This window comes from Convolutriloba macropyga, chromosome 1 (genome assembly GCF_964194025.1).
Source record: "Convolutriloba macropyga chromosome 1, txConMacr16.3, whole genome shotgun sequence".
Taxonomy (NCBI): Eukaryota; Metazoa; Xenacoelomorpha; order Acoela; family Convolutidae; genus Convolutriloba; species Convolutriloba macropyga.
In genome coordinates, this window is record NC_134468.1 from 80,926,296 (window position 1) to 80,949,452 (window position 23,157).

General features: G+C 35.8%; 1 protein-coding gene across 2 annotated transcripts in view; it reads left to right on the forward strand.

The window, feature by feature from the left end:
• The first annotated feature begins 437 nt into the window (after positions 1–437).
• LOC142351952 (uncharacterized) overlaps positions 438–23,157 on the forward strand; it is a 50,936-nt gene continuing 28,216 nt past the window's right edge. Inside the window, exons 1-2 of one of the 2 annotated variants that reach the window (XM_075404247.1) lie at positions 438–717; positions 8,628–8,805. In XM_075404247.1, the coding sequence (XP_075260362.1) occupies positions 8,790–8,805 (16 nt within the window). In that variant the 5' untranslated portion in view covers positions 438–717; positions 8,628–8,789. Of the gene's footprint in view, positions 718–7,540; positions 7,835–8,627; positions 8,806–23,157 lie in introns of those variants that run through there. The other variant, XM_075404238.1, reaches the window with a different exon arrangement.

A 23,157-nucleotide genomic window follows, 5' to 3' on the forward strand; every position in this document is an offset into this window, starting at 1 on the left:
GGGCAGAGCAGATGGAAAAAATATAATCATTAACTTACATAAAGAACGGCAAATGGGGAAGCAATTTTTATGCATAGAAGATTCCACACACAAACAAAGCACAGAAAGCAAGACTCCTTGTTGGAAGAATAGGAAATAACACTTTCTAGAACCCTTAACATAACATTCGATAAGATAACTGCTATAACACGCAAACAATTCAAGGGCAAAACTATGGAACAATTCTACTCTGCCATTCGCTCCATTGACGAACCTTGCCAACTCAGAGAAGACGAACTAATCCGGTTTGCCTTCACCGCGAACATGGTTTACTCGGAAATCGATAATGGGCCGTTAACGGTGAACTTATCCTCTGTAGAAGTACTCGAATTGGCCATAAGCTAAGAATTAGCCATACATATCTAACCTGTTATCCCTCCAAAACATCGTCGACCCAACCATTGTTTCAATTGTAGGACAATCGCAACCCATTATGGAAAAGCGAGCCCAAGACACCATGGAGCTAGTAGAGGCAGACAAATTATGGCTAAAAAACAAGACCGCCCTAAAATCCAAAACTACGCAAAGTGCGGACATCCAGGGGCTTTAGAGCCCCAATTCAAATGATCATCAACTCATGTTATCCATCGAGCAAACAAGCCGACGATGTAACAAACAAAACATTTTGCCAAAGTATGCGACTTGATCAACACAGACACCAAGCGACAAGTGAAAGAGGTACAACACGAAACGAATTCTATGCTAGAACAAAAAAATCTCGTCTGATGTACGAGGAATCAATTTACCAAGGAACATTTTTTGCAAAAACAATAGCTGATACTAAACGAAATAAAAATTGAAGCTTTTTTCTGAACTCCCTGAAATGGATACAAAAAAGTTCTTTCTGAAGTGGATACAAAAAAGTTCTTTCTGAAATGGATACAAAAAGTTCTTTCTGAAATGGATACAAAAAAGTTCTTTCTGAAATGGATACAAAAAAGTTCTTTCTGAAATGGATACAAAAAGTTCTTTCTGAAATGGATACAAAAAAGTTCTTTCTGAAATGGATACAAAAAAGTTCTTTCTGAAATGGATACAAAAAAGTTCTTTCTGAAATGGATACAAAAAAGTTCTTTCTGAAATGGATACAAAAAAGTTCTTTCTGAAATGGATACAAAAAAGTTCTTTCTGAAATGGATACAAAAAAGTTCTTTCTGAAATGGATACAAAAAGTTCTTTCTGAAATGGATACAAAAAAGTTCTTTCTGAAATGGATACAAAAAAGTTCTTTCTGAAATGGATACAAAAAGTTCTTTCTGAAATGGATACAAAAAAGTTCTTTCTGAAATGGATACAAAAAAGTTCTTTCTGAAATGGATACAAAAAAGTTCTTTCTGAAATGGATACAAAAATTTACATGACAACAGAAATAGTTTATTTGCAAAAAATTGCGACTTCCTTATTTCCTATTAAGCACTTTGACCGATATCCCTCATGAGAGCATTAGTTGAAATATTTTTTAACGTCTCGTCTAATTTCAGATATTTTTGTAGACAAAAATTTTTAGTATTATAGTTTTTCTTGAGGTCATCAAATTATACAGGAAACTTTGCTTCTATAGCAGATTCTCTTGAAGAAACACGAGAGAAGAAAAAACTTCGAAAATCTCAACAGCTGTTCATAAGAGATGAAATTATCTGCTACAATAATAAATGCGTTATTCTTAACTAATGCAGCAACGTTTCTCGATTTTTAATTTTTACCAGATTTAACATTTTGTTTCAGCTGAAAAAATAAAGGAAAAATGTTCTGTTTTTGACATTTTTGACAAAAACTTCAAAAATTGTGCTTCGCTGTAATTTGAGAAAAAGTTTTGCTTTGCAAACGTATTAGCTAAAAAAGTCAATGAAATCTTTAAAATCCAAAAATTCAGAGGTAGTCAGTTTTCTCTCGAGTTTTTTTGAAATTCTCGATAGCAAAAATTACTTGAGTACACCGTGGCTCAAAAAAATGACACGTGATACAAATCTGTGGAACAATTATGGAGTATTTCATTTAAAAGTTGGCCAGTGAGGCCGCGCACATTAGACCTCCAATTGCCTCAAATATTCCAGAAAGGGTTCATTTTCTAACATTGGCTACCAAAAGAGAGACAAATAATCTTGTCTGTGTCCGAAGTCTCATTTACTACTTTTTATTGGGGTGAGTTAGATAGTTTTTAGTATTACTGTTCAACAAACAGTTGTGCTCACAACGAACTCTCAAATATTAAGTGAAAAAGACCATTTGATGAAATTTAACGACTTCCTTCTCCCTTAAACTTTTTTAATCGTATTTAGCAAAACGTGATATAGGTTAACATTTAATAATAATAATAATAAATTGTTCTCAAGTATGTATAAACAAACAACATTGTTCAATGAGGTTTAGATATACATACTCAAAAGGTCATCAAAAGGCAAAAAAAACCTAGTCGTGTGATGCCTTTGGGAAGCAATTTGTTAGCAAATAGGGGTGGGGGTAGGGCGCTGATATTGGTTTGTTTTTAATGTTTAAATAGATTGAGTGACAGCAAGTACACGTGAGGAAACAGTTGAGTTTTTGTAAAAGGATAAAAATAGAAAAAAATAATGTTTTAGACAATTGCTCAAAAAAAACTAATAAAAAAGTTCTATGATATCATTTCCTTGTATAAAATTTTCAAGAAAAGTATGGTGGTGTGTATTAATTCCAGATTTGTAGCAACTCTTTATAAAGTGAACATATTTTGAGTCGAAATTAAGTATATAATTTATCAATTTCCTTATTCTTATTCCAATTCTCTTTGGGTTGATACCAGTAAATTGATTGCTAGGTTTTAGTTTCTTACTCGTTGTTCTTTTCTCATCTAGCCTCACAAGCTCTGAATCCTCAATAAACCTGTTAAAAACTTCATTTTTATGTTCCCGCCTAATTGTTTTGGTTAGAATTTTTAAAAGCTCATAAATATGTAGCTCTTTCACCAGGAAGATTCCATATTTCACCAGGAAGATTCCCGTTCGTTCGCTGTTGATTGATGACTTTGTTTCCTGAAAATAATTCGCGAAATTTGTTTAATTTTCACTTCGATAAACTTCAGGCTTGTCTTGCTTGCAGTTGCGTAAATAAGCACTCCATATTGTATAACCGGTTGAACAAACGACTTATAGACTAAAACTAATTGTTTAATGCTCAATATAAACCTCAGTTTGTCGAACAATCCCGTCAATTTGGTCAATTTTGCAGCGACGCTATTTATGTGTTTTTCGAAATCCAATTTGTTGTCCAGCAAAACGCCTAGATACTTTACTTCGTTGCTCTTTTTAAGGGTTGCATTGTTCAGTCTTAGAACATTCATCATAGTTTTAAAACCTAAGTTTAGATTAATCGTTTTTTCAACATTGAGCGTCAGTTTGTTATCGCTTAAGTATAGGCCGATGTTGTCAATATCACTTTGAGAAAGAACTTCATTTGCACTTTTTTTGGCTGCAGAGCAGTATCGTCGGCATAGAGCGTTATTGTAGAGCAGCTGCATTGTTGTCTGATGTCATTGACGTATATGATGAAAAGTAGTGGTCCTAAAACTGAACCTTGCGGCACGCCAAACGTAACAGTTCTTGGACTCGTTCTTGCAGCACCATATCTAAGAATTTGTTTTCTGTCAGATAAGTAAGATTTCATAATTTCAAGCATTGGGCCTCTCAGACCTATGTTAGCAATTTTTTTAAGTAGTAAATTATGATCAACCGTGTCAAATGCCTTTTTCGAATCTAGAAACAAACCTATCGAGCACTTTGGCTGGTTTTCTAAATTGTCCCTAGCGTTTTCAACAAAATGCGCTAAAGCATCAATTGTTCCTCTTTGTCGTCGGAAACCATATTGATTTGCATCCAGTAGATCAAAAACTTCCAAAAAATTAGATATTTTGTTGTACAGAAATGTTTCAAATACTTTTGCAACAGTTGGAAGTAGAGAAATTGGTCTGAAGTTAGACGGTTCCTGGACATCACCAGTTTTATGTACTGCTACTATAATAGCTTCTTTCAGGCACGGTGGAAAACTTCTTTCATCGATACATTTGTTGATTAATTTTGTTAGCATTGGCACAATTACGCATTCGAGTTTCTTCAAAAAATAGTTGTTCAGTTCAAAGCAATCTGTGCTATATTTGGTTCGCATTTCATTTATTATTTCCCGTACTTCCAGCGAAGTGGCCCTGGTTAGTCGCATTGATTGTGCACTAATACTACTTCTTTTAGAAATATTCTCACTTTTAGACTCAAAATTTGATGCTAAGGTTTTACCAACTGTAGAGAAAGAGTCTATGAATTTATCAGCTGTCTCTTTATTGAGCCTATCTTGCGATGCATCTTTGCCTTTTAATCTGCTAATGCAGTCAAAAAAAGATTTAGAGTCTTTCTGACCATCTGCATTCATTAACCGCTGATAATACATTTCCTTTTTTCTTGTGATCAGTTTTTGCAGCTTGTTACGTAGTGCATTGAATTTGAGTTGATCGTTTTTGTCTTTCGTTCTCATAAAATTTTGGTATTGTTGTCGTTTCTTGGTAGCTAGATGTTTTATTTCGTTGTCAATCCACAATTTTTTATCTTTGTACCTTTACAAATTTTTGTAGGAACAAATTTTTCAACACATTTATTCAAGAGAAACTGAAAATTTTTCATGGCTTCTTCAGAACTTAATTGATCAAGTGTTACTTCAAACTTCTGTAATTCATGTTGCATACAAAACTGAAGATTAATAATTACGTTTGAATCATTAAGTTTTGTCCACATTTTAATCATACGATCATCATCATTTTCTCTTTCTGAATGATTCAATTTGTGTCCCGAGAATCCAAAAAAGAGCGTATAATGATCTGTTAGCGTAGTTTGTGACACTTTCAGGTCAATTTTTACGTTGGAATACACGGCATCAATACAAGAATTACTAGTCTTTGTTTCTCTAGTGCAGTTCGCATTTTTTGCATAATGCAGGTCAAAAGACAGCAAGGCTCCTTGCAATGTTTTCGACTTTGAAGAAACGGTGTGATGAATTATATTGAAATCACCACATATAACTGACATACAGTCTTCCGGAATAACAACTTTCTCAAAATGGTTTCCTAAGCTTGTGCTTAGTTTTTCGTTGAATTTAGCCATTAATTGTTGTAATTAAAAATGTATGCTTTTTTACAATTGTTTTGATTATCTCAAACAAGTCATTTTCCATACCTGTCCAAATTTTTCCGACGGTTTTATTGCAGTTTCGGCTCTTTGCATTTTATGGGTCCCAGCGTAGTGGGTGCATACTACTGGCAAGCCCCCATGTGTATCTATTATATTATTACACTATATTTTACCATATGTATGCAAGTTTTTCGTGCCTGCATGGCCTTGCAGGTCGATTGTTAATTTTTAGCAGAAAATCTGTCAAGAATATTGCTAGATCCTGGTAGATATCAACATCTGAAACCTGAAACCAGCTCGGGTGGGAGCAATACGGCGAATAATTCCAAATCTGAATACGCCTCAGAAAAATTTCTTTAGTGTCTCTCCCGTGAATCATGATTTCAGCGCTTTGATGTATGGCTTGTTCATGTGGGATAAATTTCTTCTGGAAAAAAGGAAACTAGAATTGCAAGAACGTTAGGATGGTTTTAAAATAGCATCTGCGTCAGTTATTCAAATCTTTAGTGTTCAAAGATATTAGCTACTTCGGAATTTACTTTTACGTACAGCAGAACTTAAAACCTCAATGCGCGATTAGAAATATTGTATAAAAAATTACAACTTATACATAATATCCTACTTGTAACTTTGCAAAATTTAAAACAGTTTTTATAATAGTAATTTCATAGTCCGAAAAAAAAATATGAAAGGATGATTATTATTGTTTATTAAATCCCGTTTTTTGTTTTTTTAGAGAACCTTATTCTATATTTTATGGTAGATCCCTATTTTCTAGTTAGAGAAATTCTTTGTCGATAGAATTTCTTGCTTAAGTCTTCAAAAAGTTATTGGCAGCTTTGGCAGCTTTTTTGAGTTCGCGTTCATTGGCAGCTTTTTTGAGTTCGCGTTCATTCCTTTGGCAGCTTTTTTGAGTTCGCGTTCATTGTGAAAAAAGAATCTGGACGTAAAATGTTTAAGGTTTGAGACAACATAATCACGAAAAAACGACCAAAAACGTTCTGCACTGTAGAGCGTTACCCAATGTTGTATTTTAATTACGTAATACTGGTCTCATAGTTAGTGAAAACTATAATATGACTTTTCCATTATGCCAACGCTATAGCTCATCTCTATCGTATTACGGTTTGGTGCAATTGATGACGCATTCCGGTTTGGTGCCCTTTCATTTCCACGGAAAATCTCAGTTCTCCACCTTTCGTTCCCTGCCAAACCATTGGTGATGCATTCGTGACTCTTCATGGCCGAACAGTTACCAGAGTTTCCTGTTTGACCATCCGTTTCAGCTTCTCTGTGACTTTGTCTCGAAGAGGTAGAGATATTTTGCTGGCTTTGCAGAGAATTGACTGTGATTCTGGTATTAACTTCTCACGAGCTTTGTAACCCTTCACAGCAGGTAAGTGGTCGGTTGTGACGTTTTTCGTTCATAATGTGCTTGAGTAGACGGTCTTTTCCAAGTAGTCCAATTTTTTCAGACTGCACAACTGCTAGTTGCTTTTGTGTGTACATGCTTCCCTTCCACCCAACGTTGCAAGTAAGTGTTTGAAGAAGTTTTGATTGATGCCCGAAATAAACTTCTAAAATTTCTGATTTTACCAATACTTTGAAGAGATGTATTCACCCGTACCATGCAAGCTAAAGATTTCTTCTTTAGTTTAAAACATGTTGATCCCCGCTCGGATGTGCTTGCTCTTCAAAATGATTTTCTTCTTCACAAAAGTTATTTTGTTTATTATAGTTGCCTGAATTTAGTTGGGGTTTGCTTTTACACATTTTTGAGAAGTTTTCCAGCTTTTCTCAGGTGTTGCAAGTTTTAACGCTGGACAAGTTCAGCTAAAATGTTGTTTACCTCCACATCTAGATTTCAAATTTTTGCTTTTGTTAGCTACGATTGTTTTGTTTGGTTTCCAAAATGTCGTTTTGAAGTTGATCCCAACTTCTTCTTTCACAATAAAAGGCTAAAAAGCTTATTACCCTATGAAGAGCTTGCAAAGCCATTGCTTGGCTTCTGTAATGTAAACTCTCAGTCATTTCAGCAATGGTTTTTGTTTTCCGAGACTTTACTAAAATCACTTCTAAGGTTCTTAATGTTCTCTCGAAAGCATCACAATAACTTTAGCATAAACAGTTATTGGGGGGGGGGGGGGGGGGGGGGGAGGGGGGATTATTAGTTATATACCCACTGAATTGGAAGAGGAAGCTATTATGGAAAAGCTCCAGTTAATGCATCGGTGCGGGGATGTGTTTGTCAAAAGCGATAAAAAATTTCAGTCACTTCATCTCTTCAGTCAAGCCTCCGTTAATACATTTAGTTGAGAAAGGTGGGTTCCATCATAAAACAGTACCAAATATTAGTGGCACAAAAAGTACAGTACGTTCATTTTGAGTACATTAGAACACGTGCCATTTTCAAAGGCTCACAGGATACAGTTTCAGAACAAATTAACCCAAGATTTTTAAAGCAATATTTTTGGCAGTTTTTTCTGTAATCGGCAATCATGCATCGTAAGGACAGCAAAGATTTGAACCCGGGCAACATGTTCAGATCATGGAAGGCGAGGAAAACCAGACACCCGATAGATCACTTAGGTAGATCTGTGGCGCTGGACAGAAATATTACTCCACCTTTTGGCAGAACTAACAACCAGGTGTGACGAAATTTGGATTTTCAGTTTTTCCTTTACAATCAGCACCCCCCCCCCCCCCAAGTTATGCGCCCACGTCACGGGGCACGTGCACTTAAATAGTAAATCATTATGTGAAAATGTGGCACATGATCTCGGGGTTTGCAACAGATAACAGGCACCCAATAAAGAAGGAACTCAAACAAAAAAGTCCAACACTTTCTAGAATATTTCCCTCCTTTACCCATTCATAGCGATTCTCGAAGCCTACCAGGAAGTGGCGAGGGATCTATTCTGCACCCCCCCCCCCCCCCCCCCACCTCACCCAGTATTATTTATGCCCCCCCCCCCTCCAGGTACAAATGATGAGTCGTTATAGCACGTTACGATGTAAAAATAGCACGCGCGTCTGGGGATGTGCGCCTAGGGAAAATAGATTAGATCCGTGGCTTGATAGCCATTACAATTAAAAGAAAGTCCGGTCGAATAATGAGGCATTTTGGCTTTTCATTGCAGCGCAAGTTCCTTTCTGTAAAGCATGCACACAAGAAAGTATTGGAGTATTAGCCCCCAGTCATCATATAACGTTATGTAAATCCCATCCCAATTACCGTTATATGGGAGGGCAAAATAAGAGGAAAAGATTCGAAAAAAGATTTTTGGCCGTAAACAAGCGTGCATAAAAATCACAGCCATTGTGTTGCCATCTAACGATCTTATCCTGAATAAACGAAGAAAAGGTTTTTTCTCGTAATCAAGGGAAGAGGGGATCATAGATCCCTTCGGTCTAGCTCTTCAATCTCGGGTGTGTTCATAGGACCCTTCGAAGCACGGTGGCAATGTGACGTACTTTGAGAGCCAGATATTTGGCCAGTTGAGGTCCAGCACTTGGAGCAAACCCCAGAGATGTCCTCTGTGTGCCATCGGAGTTGTGGAAGCTCAAGAGTTCAAATCATACAACGAACTCATCAAACACATTATGGAGATGCACACAGGTTAATGCGTAAATTTTTCAGATCCCAGGTTTAGACCTCCACTTGTGAAAAGACTTTATAATTCTTGTAGGGGGTCCAATATTGACTATAAATACACGGTTCAGCTCCTTGTTAAAGTCGAGGTAAAGTCTTTTCATGGATCCGGAAAAGGTCTTTTCATAACAAATTAAGGTCGAACTTGGTCTTTTAATAGGTCGAGCATGGTCTTTTCATGAGTCGAGGTCCGAACCTGGGTTCCTTGGGACTTCCCAGGAGTGAAGATGATGGAAAAATGAGAAAATCAGAAAGTCAGATTCACCTCCCCTTAATGAGTATTTTTCTATTATGATCTTTTATGGTATCCAATCTTGTTATCAACATCGTGGTTACTTTTTAAGAACTTCAAATAAAGTAAAGGTTTCAAGATTTTCAAAATAAATATCACTCATTACATTAGATTTTGAGGAACAAAATATTAATTGGAATTCTGGTATCTTCATGTTACATTAAGATCACTCTTAATTTACACATACACTTTAGAATTTTAATCAACCAATGAAAATATTCCACTAGTGCTGAATTTAAAAAAAATAAACATCAGCAATCCATTTAAGGACTGAAGGAGGCCATAAATGGGGCCACAAAAACACAGTGGGTGGGGACAGAAGGGTCCCGTAATCTAAAGTCTCAAAAAATAAAAAAAAATAGCAATTTCACAAAACCTCCTGATAAAGTGGGTTTACAGACAAAAATTGAATTGATATCAAAACTGGGGTAAAAATACGTATTTATTACAGCTAAATTAAAAAACAATGAACGCAAAGTAAGCCGAAGTAAAAGCCAGCCGACATAAAAGCAAGCCGAAAGTTATGTAATTGTTATGTAATCTATCACAAATAAGCATTGTTAACCATTAAAATCAACACTACGCATAGTATTATAGTGCATAATGCATTCCAATGCAGTAGAGAAACAAAAATACGTCAACTTTTAGACATCTAGTAGGTACGTGCCTCAGCGGACCGCTGTTCATGGCCATGCCTCTCATCCGCTATAGAATGTATTCTCGAAACCACGGGCCGTGTATTGCGAAGCGCGCCAACCAGCTCGCCAGGGGCAACTTAAACTGCGGGTATCCCAACAGTTTTTGGCTTACTTGACCTTATTTTAAAAATTTGGCTGGCTTGCCTATCGGCTTGCTTGACCGCCAGCTTAAAAAACAGGTGTAAAATTGACTAAGTGCTTTCTCCTAACATCACTCAATGAACAGATTCTAGAGAGCAGGTCACAGTTGATAAAAACAAGAACAACCAATTTTACCAGAAAATTTGTAAAACCAATGAAGCAATATCGGATGATATTCTTGATTCTCCACGACATTTTACAAAGAATATGAAAGTCTTCTGCCGGTTTTTTTCAGCGGAATATTACTCGTCGTCAACTTTAATTTTGATCTAATATTATTTTAACACAACTTTGTTTTCTTTTCAAAAAGGAGTAGGGATTGTAGTATTTAACTTTTGTATTTGCAAAATAATGAATTCTGAGTTCTGGTAATTTAAACAAAAAAGAACTCTGGTATATTAGGTTCTAGGTTTTATACTGCCATGCAAAACCAGGCAATATTAGGAATTCTTCAATGATGTTATAAAAAAGGTCTTTGTAAAATGAGTCGCCAAATCCGTTGAAATGAATAATTGATGTCCTCGACTCAAAAACCTCTTGTTAATGTCCGAATCTATTGCAGATAAGTCTAAGTATTGACACAAAGGAAACAAAGCCAAGTGTTATGATTAATCTGATCTTGGTTGCACTTTCTGTGGAATCTTGAATTTTTTTGTTCTTTTCTTTGGGATCTCCGTTTTTTTGTTCTGTGCACAAATTTTTTGATTGTAGCTTTCTTCACATTATCCTTGTGAACCTCTCTTTCTCATTATTGGAAGACGGGATATCCTTCGACATTAGTGTTGATGTTGACTCTTTTTCTCTTGTCGCCACGTTGTCTTTGAGTTTGAGTTCTTTTATTTTTTTTCGTTTTTCCCTTTTGAAGAGATCTGATTTTGTAGTTTACGTCTCTGTCATCGTTTTGTTTATTTTTTCGGTCAAACAAAACTTTTAAATAATTTGTTATTTTCATGTTTAATGGCTCTATTTCGGATTTGTGCTAAGTCGCATTTTCTGTTTCCTATAGTTCTTGGTCTCTGAACAATTCTTGTAAAATTGGTTTTTATGAGACTTAACATTTTAACTTTTTATGGTTTTTGCATTTGAAACACTCTATTATATTTGAATGTAACTCCTACTTTTTTATACGCAAAGTTTACGTTACGAACTCCGTTTGCTTTTATTTGATTTACTAGGCCGTAATCTGAAGTTTGCCGCTAACAACAATCTGGTTGTCTTTCCCTCAATTTTCCCTCCACATCTTTCTCATACTCTTTTTTGTCGACTGAAGGGCGTGGGTTAGCTAAAATTTGGGATATCGGCTTAAAAAAGTTTTCTAAGAAAATACCCCGTTGTTTTCCCTCGTGCTTCTTTCAGGGTGTTTCCTCGACTGCAGACAGGTAACACAAAACCTGTAGATCCTTTTGAAGTCTACCGTGTAGTGTGTAGTCCTCTCACAAAATATTTTGAAGTTCATATCTATCATTCACATTGTTTGTTCTCATATTCCTTAGCTTGCTTGATCTTATTTTCAAAATCCGGCTTGCTTGCCTACCGGCTTAATTGATCGCCACCTTATCAAAACGGGTTTAAGACTGACTAAATGCTTTCTCCTAACATCGCTCAATAAATACATTTCAGAGCAGGTCACTGTTAATATCAACAAGAATAATTAATTCTACCAAAAAATTTACAAAATCAATGTTGTTATTTTTGACTCTTCATGATTTTTTACAAAAAATATGCAGGTCTTCTGCCTGTCTTTGAGCTGAATTTTACTCATAGTCAACTTTAATTTTGATCTAAAATTATTTTAATATAACGGTCATTTTTTTCAATGATATTATAAAAGAAGGTCTTTGTAAAATGAGTCGCCAAAACCGTAGAAATGAACAATTGATGTCCTCGACTCTAAAACTTCTTGTTAATGTCCGAATCTATTGCAGATAAGTCTAAGTATTGACACAAAGGTAACAAAGCAAGTGTTATGATTAATCTGATCTTGGTTGCACTTTCCGTGGAATCTTGAATTTTTTGTTCTATTCTTTGGGATCTCCGTTTTTTTGTTCTGTGCACAAATTATTTGATTGTAGCTTTCTTCACATTATCCTTGTGAACCTCTCTTTCTCATTATTGGAAGACGGGATATCCTTCGACATTAGTGTTGATGTTGACTCTTTTGATGTCTTTGAGTTTGGTCAGGCTTGAAGTTTTCGCTTTCTCTTTTTCGGTTTCTCTTTTTTTGTGTTTTTATCTTCTGGAAATCTCTGAATTTGTTGTTGGCCACACAAAATTTTTAAATAGTTTGTTATTATTGTTGTCTTTTCCCCAATTGTCCCTCTACATCTGTCTACATAATTTTTCTTCGACTGAAGGGCATGAGTAAGCTACAATGATGCATATCGTTAAAAAAAGGCTATTTAAGAAACTAAACCGTTTTTCCCCGACGTGTTCTTGCAGGGTATTTCCCCGACTGGAGATAAGTAAAACAAAACCTGTAGATCATTTCGAACCGTACCTTGTAGGGTTTAGTCCTCTCACCGAATATTTTAAGGTTCACATCTATCATTCCCATTGTTTGTTCTAATATTCCTTCTACGGTATGAACATATATATGTTTCGCGCTAGCGCGCTTTATATAATTTTTGTTTACTAAGTTATTTTTTGCCTTTAAAGCATCCGGAATGGTCAAGTTTATTTTGATAACGCCTGGGTGATCATTTTTGGCAGTGATATAATTGATGAAGTTTATTGCTGTTTGGTCTCCGCTGTTTTTGGCTCTTCTAACGCTTGTGCATTTAGAAATGTCTATCCAAGAATATTGAATACTGCTTCATATTTTTATATTTTATCGGCCCGTAAAATTTAACTGAAATTCTGTTCTTTTTCAGCATAGAAATTTTTGTTTTTTGATTTCAATTTTGGAAATTTACCGTCTTCGTGCATTTTTGTCGTGAAAATCGACCTTAAATTTCATGTTGGACTAGTATGGCAAATTGGAATATTTATCCATGTTTGTGCTTTTTGTGAGGCATGCAGAACTGATAACGACCTTTTTTATTGCTTTTGTTGTGACTATTTATCCATCCACCATCATCACACCAATAACTGTTCACGGATGGGCCTTGAGTTGTCTGTAATCCATAGGTACGTTTTCTGATCGTCTGCTGAAGGTGGCCATTTGGAGAGCCGAGATTTTATGGTCTTTAGTGGTCTCCTCGATCAGATCGTGCAAAAATCTGGAAATCTACACAGTTCACGTGATTTGCTTTTGTAAGCAATTGTAGGTTCCTTCGATCCTGTAACTTGTCCAAACGGGGTTGCCGTATAGGTGAAAATTGTGCTCTAAATTTGCAGGTATACTATAGGAACTGTATCTAGTTTGCTGATTCAGAAGAAGTGCTTTGGGTGACCACAGCTTGCACTCCTCTCTTAAAAGCCGGTTTTTGGCGCCAATTTAGTTTGCTGGTCTTGTTTGAAGACAATTACTACATTTTAGATCAAAAACAGATCTGCTCCAAAAACTTGTGCTTTGAGATTTGTAAAAAAAGATGTAAATTGCCTTTTTTTACTTTTATTGGCGTAAAAAAAGAATTTTGTGGTATCTATGCATTTTCTGGCGTAATCTAAGAATTATCTGAAAATTTCTTGTCATTAAATGGGTATTTTTTGTCGTCCTTTTCGGCTTCCAGGTGGAAGTTTGACGAAGAGGTCTTTAATCCCCGTCAATTGTCTTTTAGCGCGTTTGATATAAAAGTTTTAAATGAGTTATCTTTTATTTCTTTTCTGTTTTTTTTTTAAAATTTCCAAATAAGGTTACTACTTTAAGTTTTTTAGGTTTGTTTTTGTCCAGGACGGTAATTTTTGCCTTGTGATTTAACTTATTTTTACAGTTCTTGTCAAATAGGTGGTATTGGTATTGTTACCGCTGTAATTTGGCCAAGACTTTTAGTTGGTTTATGACGTTTTTTCCGCTTTGTTAAGTCGGCATGAAGTTTTTTTCTATTGGTCTTTTGAAGTTGTTTACTTTGTTGTTTTCCTAATGTCGCTACCATTCTAAATGCGATAGCGCCAAACGATGAAGTTGTTATTTTGCTATCGTAGTAGATCTATTTGATTTCTTACATTTCGCATTTTAATTAACCGAATTCCTCTTGTTCCATAATTCCCAATCTGATCGTTTGGTTGATTTTTCTGATTATTCTCCTAATGGTATCGTAAAATTGACAAAGTATGCAAAGTTTTTACAACAATTTTGGGTTGATCTGAGAATTGATTTTACGTTTTCAAATTTTTCGGTGGCTCTTGTGCCACTATTGTCATCGTGGTTTTCGTTCTAAATCGATTTTAGTCAACATTATACCCTAACCAGTTGAGGTTTGACATAAATAGCTTTTAAATTGCTCTCAAACGAAATTTAAATCAATTATATTAGTCCTGTCGGTCTTTTTTTTGGTTTTTTGCTGGAACGATTTTTCGTCTGACGCTTTTGACTTTTCGTCCTCAAAAACGGGATAAACAGGTAGCGCCCAGTGGTAATTAAGTGCTCTTAGAGCATTTCAGCTCCGTTTCAGCTCAAACTGTTTTTGAGGCTTATACTTATGGTGTGAAGGGCGTTTCTTTGAGATTGAAGACCCCTCCGCTGTTGACCCCCCACAACTATTGCCCCACACCCACCCAACTGTTTACCCAACCCCCCCTATCAACGGTGCAAATTTCAACTATTTTGTAATTTTCTTCCAGCTTTTTAAAAATTTTTTTACATTTTTTGATTTTTATCAGCCCTTGAAGTCAAGGAATTTTTTCTTGGTTTTAATAATAAGTTGCTTCATAGTTTCTAGTGGTAATGGAATGTTTTCAGCAATGTAACATCACGAATTTTAACAATTTTATGACAAAACGTGCATCTTTTTCAAATTTTTTGACATTTATTTTCCATATTTAGGTCTTTCCAGACCCAGCGGCCAGAAAACATCCTAATGAGTTTGATAATAAGCTACTGACATTTTTATTGGCCATGGAATAGTTTTTCAACCTTTTAATATCACAAATTTTTGCTACTTTTTTGACAATTTTGTTGTTTTTGAAGTTTTTTTCAGCCTCAAGAGCCAGAGAACCTCCTCTAGTGTTTGAAAAAAGGTTACTGTATAATTTCGAGATGTAAAGGAATGTCTTGCAAGATTTTAAAGTATTTCAGTTTTTTTTAATTTTTGTCAATTTTTGGCTATCTTTAGCCTCAAGAGACACGAAACTTCCTCCAGGGTTTGCCAATATTTTTTTGCATAGTTCACAGATGTAATGGAATGTTTTCCAAGGTTTCAATGTCACGAAATTAAGCATATTTCAAAAATATGAGCAATTTTCTCATGTTTTTGATTTTTTTCAAGCACTAGGAGCCCTGGGACTTCCTTCAAGGTTTAATAAAATGCTGCTGCGTAGTTTGTAGAGTTAATGAGCTTTTGATTAAATTTTATGACTTCAGTTTTAGTAATTTTTGAAAAAAATTCAAAATTTTTTTCAATTTTTTCGAAAATTTTTATGTTCCAAGTGTACGGAACTTTAAGAGACAGTGAAATTGTTTCAGGCTTTAAACGCGGATATTGGATAGTCTCTTGAAACAATGATATGATTCTTATGATATTATTATCATGAATTTCAGCAATTTTTTTGACAGAACTTACGAGACAAAAAAAGGTTTTAAACATTTTTCACTACGAAGTTGAAAAATTGTTTTGCTTTTGCGTTTTTCAGGTTTTTCTATATGATTTATTTACTAACCAGGCTAAAAAACTAGAAGCTGCAGAGTCAAATCCCATCTTGGAAACTATTGCTATCTTTCTTTCTCTCTCTGTTGGTTATGGTTTGTTTCCTTTTCGTTATCGTTCATGTTTTATCTCTCTCTTTTTTTGTCGATGCCGCATTTCAGCTGCTGTTATGTGGCATAAAATCATTACCTCTGATCCTCATTTACAATGGGTTATAGTAGAGTGTTTTTAATTATAAATGACTTAACAGGCAGCTTTTAGGATATCATTGTTAATTGCTCTCAAAACCATTTTTTAACAGATAAACTAATCCTGTTTGTCTCTTTTTATGCAGTTTTTCGCTAGGCTGATTTTTCGTCTGACCCATTTGATTTTGGCTTTCAGAAACGGGATAAAGAGGTAGCCCAGTTTGCATTAAAATATTTCAGAGCCGCTCAGCCCACTAGTCTTCAAGTATGCAATTAACAGAAACTGTTTTGGAGACTTATACTTATGGTGTGAAGGGCGGTTCTCAGAAAATGATCCCACACCCAGACCACCTACCGCCCCCACGTCATTCTCCCAATCCACTTTTGCGACCACGCTGCCGTGCACCTCAGCTTACACTCCTTCAATTAATCTAAAGCTAGCCTCACTAATCCGTGGCTAGCCACTGACAAAACCGCTCGCCGGTCTTTTGAGAGCAATTCACCCGACGTTAGTCGGTTGTTATTATTTGAGTGATGCTCTGTATCTTGTTCTTTTTCAAATTTTGTTATCAATTTTCTGACATCCTGTTTTGGCTTATGTTGTTTTTGGATTCTCTGGCCACGATAAGTATGTCATCTTCTATGCAATTGTTTCTAAGTTTTGCGTTCCCTCCATTTTTTCCTTGAACATGTGCGCTAAATCTGCTAAAACATAAGTGTTTCTAATATAGAAATAGTATTCTGTTCTCTTGCTTTCTATCATCGTAAAACACGCGATGGTGTTTTCCGGTTTCTTTGCGCAATTCGAGTTAACCAAAACTTTATTTCAAGTCAATTTTAGTTAGGTAAAGCAGTAGAATTGTGAATCACCGAGATGCTTAAAAATATTTTTGATTTTTTGTTCGTTATCTTCGGCGTTTTTGTTTTTTTTTCTCGCAATTTGTAGCTGAAATCTGCTGTATTTATTAGTGCAATTTTTACAGATTCGTTTTTCCTTGTGGTTTATTACGACCGGGCTTACGAATTGTTCTTCTTCCATCTCTATCTCCATCTCCGGTACCCGCTGTCCTTTGTATGTCAGTTTAAGCATGTCGATTGTTACTTTGGGCTTTAAATAAGTAGTAATAGGGTGAGCAAGGCTCCCGGGGGGGTGTAGACCCCATGTATTAAGATAGGGTATAGGAGTAATTTTTGAGAGAGGGTCTACACTAATGTATTAAGATAGGGTATAGGCGTACATGTATTAAGATAGGTTATAGCGGCGCCACGTATTAAGATTAGGAATAGCCGCCGCAACGTATTAAGATTAGGAATAGCCGCCGCAACGTATTAAGATTAGGAATAGCCGCCGCAACGTATTAAGATTAGGAATAGCCGCCGCAACGTATTAAGATTAGGAATAGCCGCCGCAACGTATTAAGATTAGGAATAGCCGCCGCAACGTATTAAGATTAGGAATAGCCGCCGCAACGTATTAAGATTAGGAATAGCCGCCGCAACGTATTAAGATTAGGAATAGCCGCCGCAACGTATTAAGATTAGGAATAGCCGCCGCAACGTATTAAGATTAGGAATAGCCGCCGCAACGTATTAAGATTAGGAATAGCCGCCGCAACGTATTAAGATTAGGAATAGCCGCCACAACGTATTAAGATTAGGAATAGCCGCCGCAACGTATTAAGATTAGGAATTGCCGCTGCAACGTATTAAGATTAGGAATAGCCGCCGCAACGTATTAAGATTAAGTATAGGGACAAGGGTATTAGTAGTATAGTGTGAGTAGATCAGCCGCATTCTTGGGAGCCGGTCATTGGCCTTTCCGCGCAGGGAATTGTACAGGCGGGGAATTGTACAGGCAGCGCGCACGGGAATTGTACAGGCAGCGGGAACTAACGGATAATTCCCCTCGCAGTAAATTTCAACATGTTTATTGGTATAACCAGCGCAATGTATTAAGATTAGGTATAGCCGCCGCAATGTATTAAGATTAGGTGTAGCCGCCGCAATGTATTAAGATTAGGTATAGCCGCCGCAATGTATTAAGGTCAGTTATATCCACTAAAATTGAGAAAATTGAAAATTTTTAAAAGAATGAATTATGAAGGTACAAAAAGACAGACACAGTATTAATCAAGTACATTATAAGTGATTTTAAACACAACAGAGAGCGCTCACAATACGAAAATTGATTCAATAAATTACAAGTTCAGGGGTACAGTATGAATTCCATCAGATAACACTTTTCGTTTAGGATAAAAATATGAGAGTCCTTTCTTTGTTTGTTCATAGGTAGCGAAGCAGTGGTTGATTGTCCGAAATCCTCTATTTGTAGATGTTAAATTAATGATTTCTTCCATCACTCGCCGATATTTTTCCAATGGTCAATCTCCAGTCTCTTCCAATGTTCGTTTGTTCAGTCCTTTGCTGCTGAATTTGTACTTATCCGATTTCGCATCGTAGCAACAATATGTTTTGCTACAGAGACAAATCATTTCAGTACATCTAAATTCTTCCTTGAACAGACCTGGTTCACGCTTATCGTGCTTTTTATGTTTATCACAACAAGTTCTAGGGAAGAAATTTTGTACAGCATCAGCTTTGAAAAAATCACCACAATCGTGTTCCCTCAGAGTTTCCCAATCTGCTTTTTTAGATGGACGAATGCAATCGTACAAATTATCGTGCGCTAGAGCTAAATATAAGGAGTCAGTGTCCATTTCTAACTCTTCGAACGTGTCGACATCGCAAAATTTATCAAAAAAATTGTAATAAAGCTCCAACATACGTAATTTTGCGTACTGAAGTATAAAAAAGCCGACTTTTATCGGTTCACGTGCTCAATTTTTGATTTTACAAGTTCAACTTCGTATAGTTCTTTTGACACACTGTTAAGTCTCTTAAACAATTTCCCGTTGATAGCATTGTGTGTCTTTTCATCGTTCAAGTATTTTGTCTCTGTATGTCTGCTTCTGTCCATGATTTGGTAACCATAGGAACTATTCCCTAACAATTTCATCGATTCTGCTACAACGCTTGATTCAGGATTTTTGTCTCCAAATATGAGCATCAACATCAGATTGGACAAAATTGTTGAAGCATTTTTTGGGTGTGTACTGAACGAAGCGATAAATTTTGGTGCATGTTAGCCCAAGACTAAGGTAAAAATTGAGTAATGGTGTTATGACTGTTCCATTCTCCAACTTGAAGCTTGAAATTAACATGCGTTGCGGTTGCTTGAGTAAATCGTTATCAATTGCATAATCCCTCATATAATCACCAATATCTGCTCGACTAACATTAAAGTTTTTAAAGATTGGTGGAAAGTTCGAGAACTTGTATTTCAACCCATCTGGAACTTCGAGATCACACTGAACGTAACCAAATAGTTTATCTTCTCTTATCTTTGTAAGTAGAGATTCTTGAGTCAGAGGTAGCTTGAATGGGAAATTGTTTCTCACGTGAATTTTTACAGATTCATCACCTTTGACAGTTTCCCACCAGTTACATTCCCATATCTCAACAACTTTATATCCTTTGTTTCGCAAATAGTCTCGTCTTAGTTCATCGTATTCCCGTTTCTTTAATCCTTTCTGAGTCTCTTCCTCTGACATGCTTGCTCTTGCTTCCTGACATGCACAAAAGTGAGAGTAACAACCCATTGCTTCAAAAATAGTTTTACAGTGAGCACAAAATCCGTCTACATTAAAACAATCAATCTTTTTCTGAGTTCCAGTTGTGTAGTAGCTTTCAATAGTGCAGTTAGGACGTTGAGATTGTAGGTACGACATAACCATGTTCTCAAATTTCCTCGATTTATTTTGTCTAGCTTTAAACTTCTGAGAGTCTGAATCAAACTCCCATCTAGTGTAAAGCCCAGTGGGCATTTCTTGACACATTGAGAAGAGGCAAAGTTGACTGGCGTCTATACCCACAATTGATTTGCAAATGTTTTCTGTGTTTCGAATGTAGGTTTGATCCACAATTGCTTTTCTAGTAAACACAATAGAGGGACCACCGGTCATATCTTCGCGTATTTTCTCATGTAAATCTTTGTCTGCTTCAACGAAAGGATAGAATTTGCTATTAGTTGATTTGTGTAGACAAATATTTGCTAAATTAGGTAGTTTGCAACCCAGTTTTAACCTATCAATCCCTTTGTTATGATAGAATTCCATCATTTTCTGCATCGCTTCTAGTGTCGGGACAAAATCTTTGTTATTATACCACCTGACAAAGTCTTGAAAAGTTGTCATTTGTTCGTGCTCCCACACACTTTCCAGGTAATTGTAGTTGTCGAATCCCGAGGGGGGCTATACCTTCAACCTAAGTTTTTTCAGAGCCTCCTGTTGGGAAAATCCACTATTCAACAATTTTGTGAAATCCGTAAATTCTTTTTCCAAGGGATTGTGATCTCTCAACTTACTAAAGAAACATTCGTAAGGGGGTAGGAAAGTTACATCCAATTTGTTTGGTGAGTCGAATCATTCATAAGGGAAAAATCCTTTGGTCTCATTTGTCTTGTAAGCTTTGAGGAACGAATCTAGTGATGTTGCTCCACCAAGACAGTTTAGAATATCGAGAAACTGAACATCGCCAAATTTAAAGGATACAAAATGATTAGCTTTTTTAATAACCGTTGGTTGAATATCGCGCTCGTGAATGAGGTAGGGTATTAAATAAGATTTGATAAGATTCAGATCATATTTCCCGCTGTTGAATCCAAATACAGGTAAAATGCTGACATAACGTTCAAAATGTTGTTGTAGTTCGAGAAGTTGATTTTTCTGAATTTAGAGGAATTGAGTCGACATATCAATTTCTTCTTCTTCGATATATTGAAATTCAAACATTGCAGTACTCTCATCTTTCCTTCCATTTAGCTTCTCGAAAATAGAACTTACTCTGTTTTTAATTGCATTTTCAATTGAGGAAAATTTTTGCAACATTTCTGCTTTACTTCTGCTAGCTAGATCTTCTAATGCTTCAACAAAGAATACAATCAGTGTCTTGGGGTCTCTGTTGCAAAGGAAAATAGGTTCTTGTAATAAATTAGAGGAAATTGACACAGATATTGGTTCATGTTTTCCTATCCAAGTAGTTGTATTGGTATCTTTTAGTTCATTAGATGGAACGCAGATTGATTCGAAGTCAAATACAGCCCAGTTTTTGAACAGTTTTTGTTCTTCCTCAAATCCAATTCCAAAACCGTCAAGTTTATCGAACAAAGTTTCTCTCAAAGTGTAAACACTCTTCGGATAAATGTGCTGTATCCTATCTTTACAAGATTTCACGTGACGGTGGAAACTACCAGCACGCTTAATAAAGGTATCACAATTAGGACAGCGGAATCGTTTGAAAAACGTGTTGATATCATCAACATAGCAAAGGTGGTTGTTGTAGCGCAGTAGATTAATGTTGTTCTCGTACATCTCAATACTTCTTCTGGCAAGTTCACCTACAAAATCCCCGTCCTCAATGTCAATGTCATAAATGAAAATGTTGTGTTTTATAGCGTTTTCAACAAACACAAGGTGATCCATTGACACTCCTCTAAAGTTATTTGCGTCATGACCAGACTCGTGGAGAAAGTCACTGAACAACTTAGCTGCGTTTATTTCCAGCTCAGCTGATCCATACAAGTGAACAGCCACAGCTCTAAACAAGCAAAGGTAGTCCTTGTAGGTTTCTCCGTATCCATTCGTAACAAGACAATTTACATCGCTTCTCCTCAACAACTGTTCAGGTATAAATGCATCTAAACATCCCATTAGGATATTGTTGAGAAGAGCACAGAAAACTGTTACATTCGTAGTTAGTGCATACCGCCATTTTGTGTTTGCCCTTTCTTGAGCACAAGTCTCAATCAAATCCAATTTCTCTACTCTATCCTGAAGTGAGACTAAGTCTCCCTTAGAACAAAGTAAATGAGACTTCTCAAAGAAGGTGTTGTTCTCATGAGCATAAAAGTATCGGTATTCGTCTGTGTCAACATTTCGTAAAATAAATCCCAGGGATAAATTTATTTTTGCAGCACAATTAAGCTTTTCAAACACTTCCTTCAGTTATTCATTAATTTCGCTGGGATCAAGTCTCGACAATTTAAAATTGAATACTCTATGTCTCCCATTCACCATCTCAGTATTGTCAAAGAAGTGTTGACAGGCACTAAGTTCCTGCTGTAACTGTTCGTTGTTCCTATCCAATTCTTCCGATTCTAGTACTTCTTTCAAGCTTTCGCTGGATTTGGTTCCAACTTTTGTCGATGTTCCGTGTTTCCGTCTCTTATGTTGTTGAAGAGAATAAAAACTTGGAAATTCCTCCAAGCATATAGTGCACACTGTACTAAGCTTCTTTTCTTGAGGAGCGTGATGCTTAGCAAGGTGGTAGTTCAAGTCCTCTGCCTTCTTTGTGTAGAAATGTGGACATTTGGGACATTTTAAAGTCCCACTATCACTTGATTTTTTGTGTCGAGCCATTTGCTGCTTGACAACCATTTTCTCGCACTTTGAGCATTTGACAGGTAGATTTCTATCAAGAGAAGGCATTGTATTGTTGTGATCCAAAATAAATTCAATAAATTTTAAGTAAATTGCCGAGCAACTATATCTGATAACAAAGTGAGAATGAATACAATTTTTGGTTTTTTAGTTAGAATAACTTTTATGACTAATTATTTCCGTATAAGGAAATGACGTAATTTCTATTTTTAGTAACATTACGCAATACGAAAGTTCAAGAACTTCCTACGAAGCAGCCACAGTGTTACATTATACATTGTATTTAAATCCAGAAAACATCAAAAATGTGTAACCTTATTCCTTGGAGGAAAATCGGAAATCTTAAGTTATATTTATTTGTCATATTGCTGATTTGTGTTACTTTTTTTACAAAACAATACTATTCATCCCAAAACAGACTTCTTAGCAAAATCTATCTGTCAGATGTTTGCTCACTTAGAGAATACAAATATTATTGTAAACAAACTAAATTTGTAATTTCATCGATAAAACACTAATGTGTTTTTACAATAATATTAAAACATTAGAGAAGAAAACTCCTACTTTAATTGAAGATAACTTATATACAATTGACGTTAACGTGATTATATTACAAACTACAAACCAATCAAATTTTAGTATTAAGAAACTTGTTGTAAAAGTTAATGATATCGTTTTGCTTATCTCATTCTCTCTTTTAACATTTTTTTTATTTTAATAGATTAATACGTGAAATTTTACTCATTTGTGAAACATGTT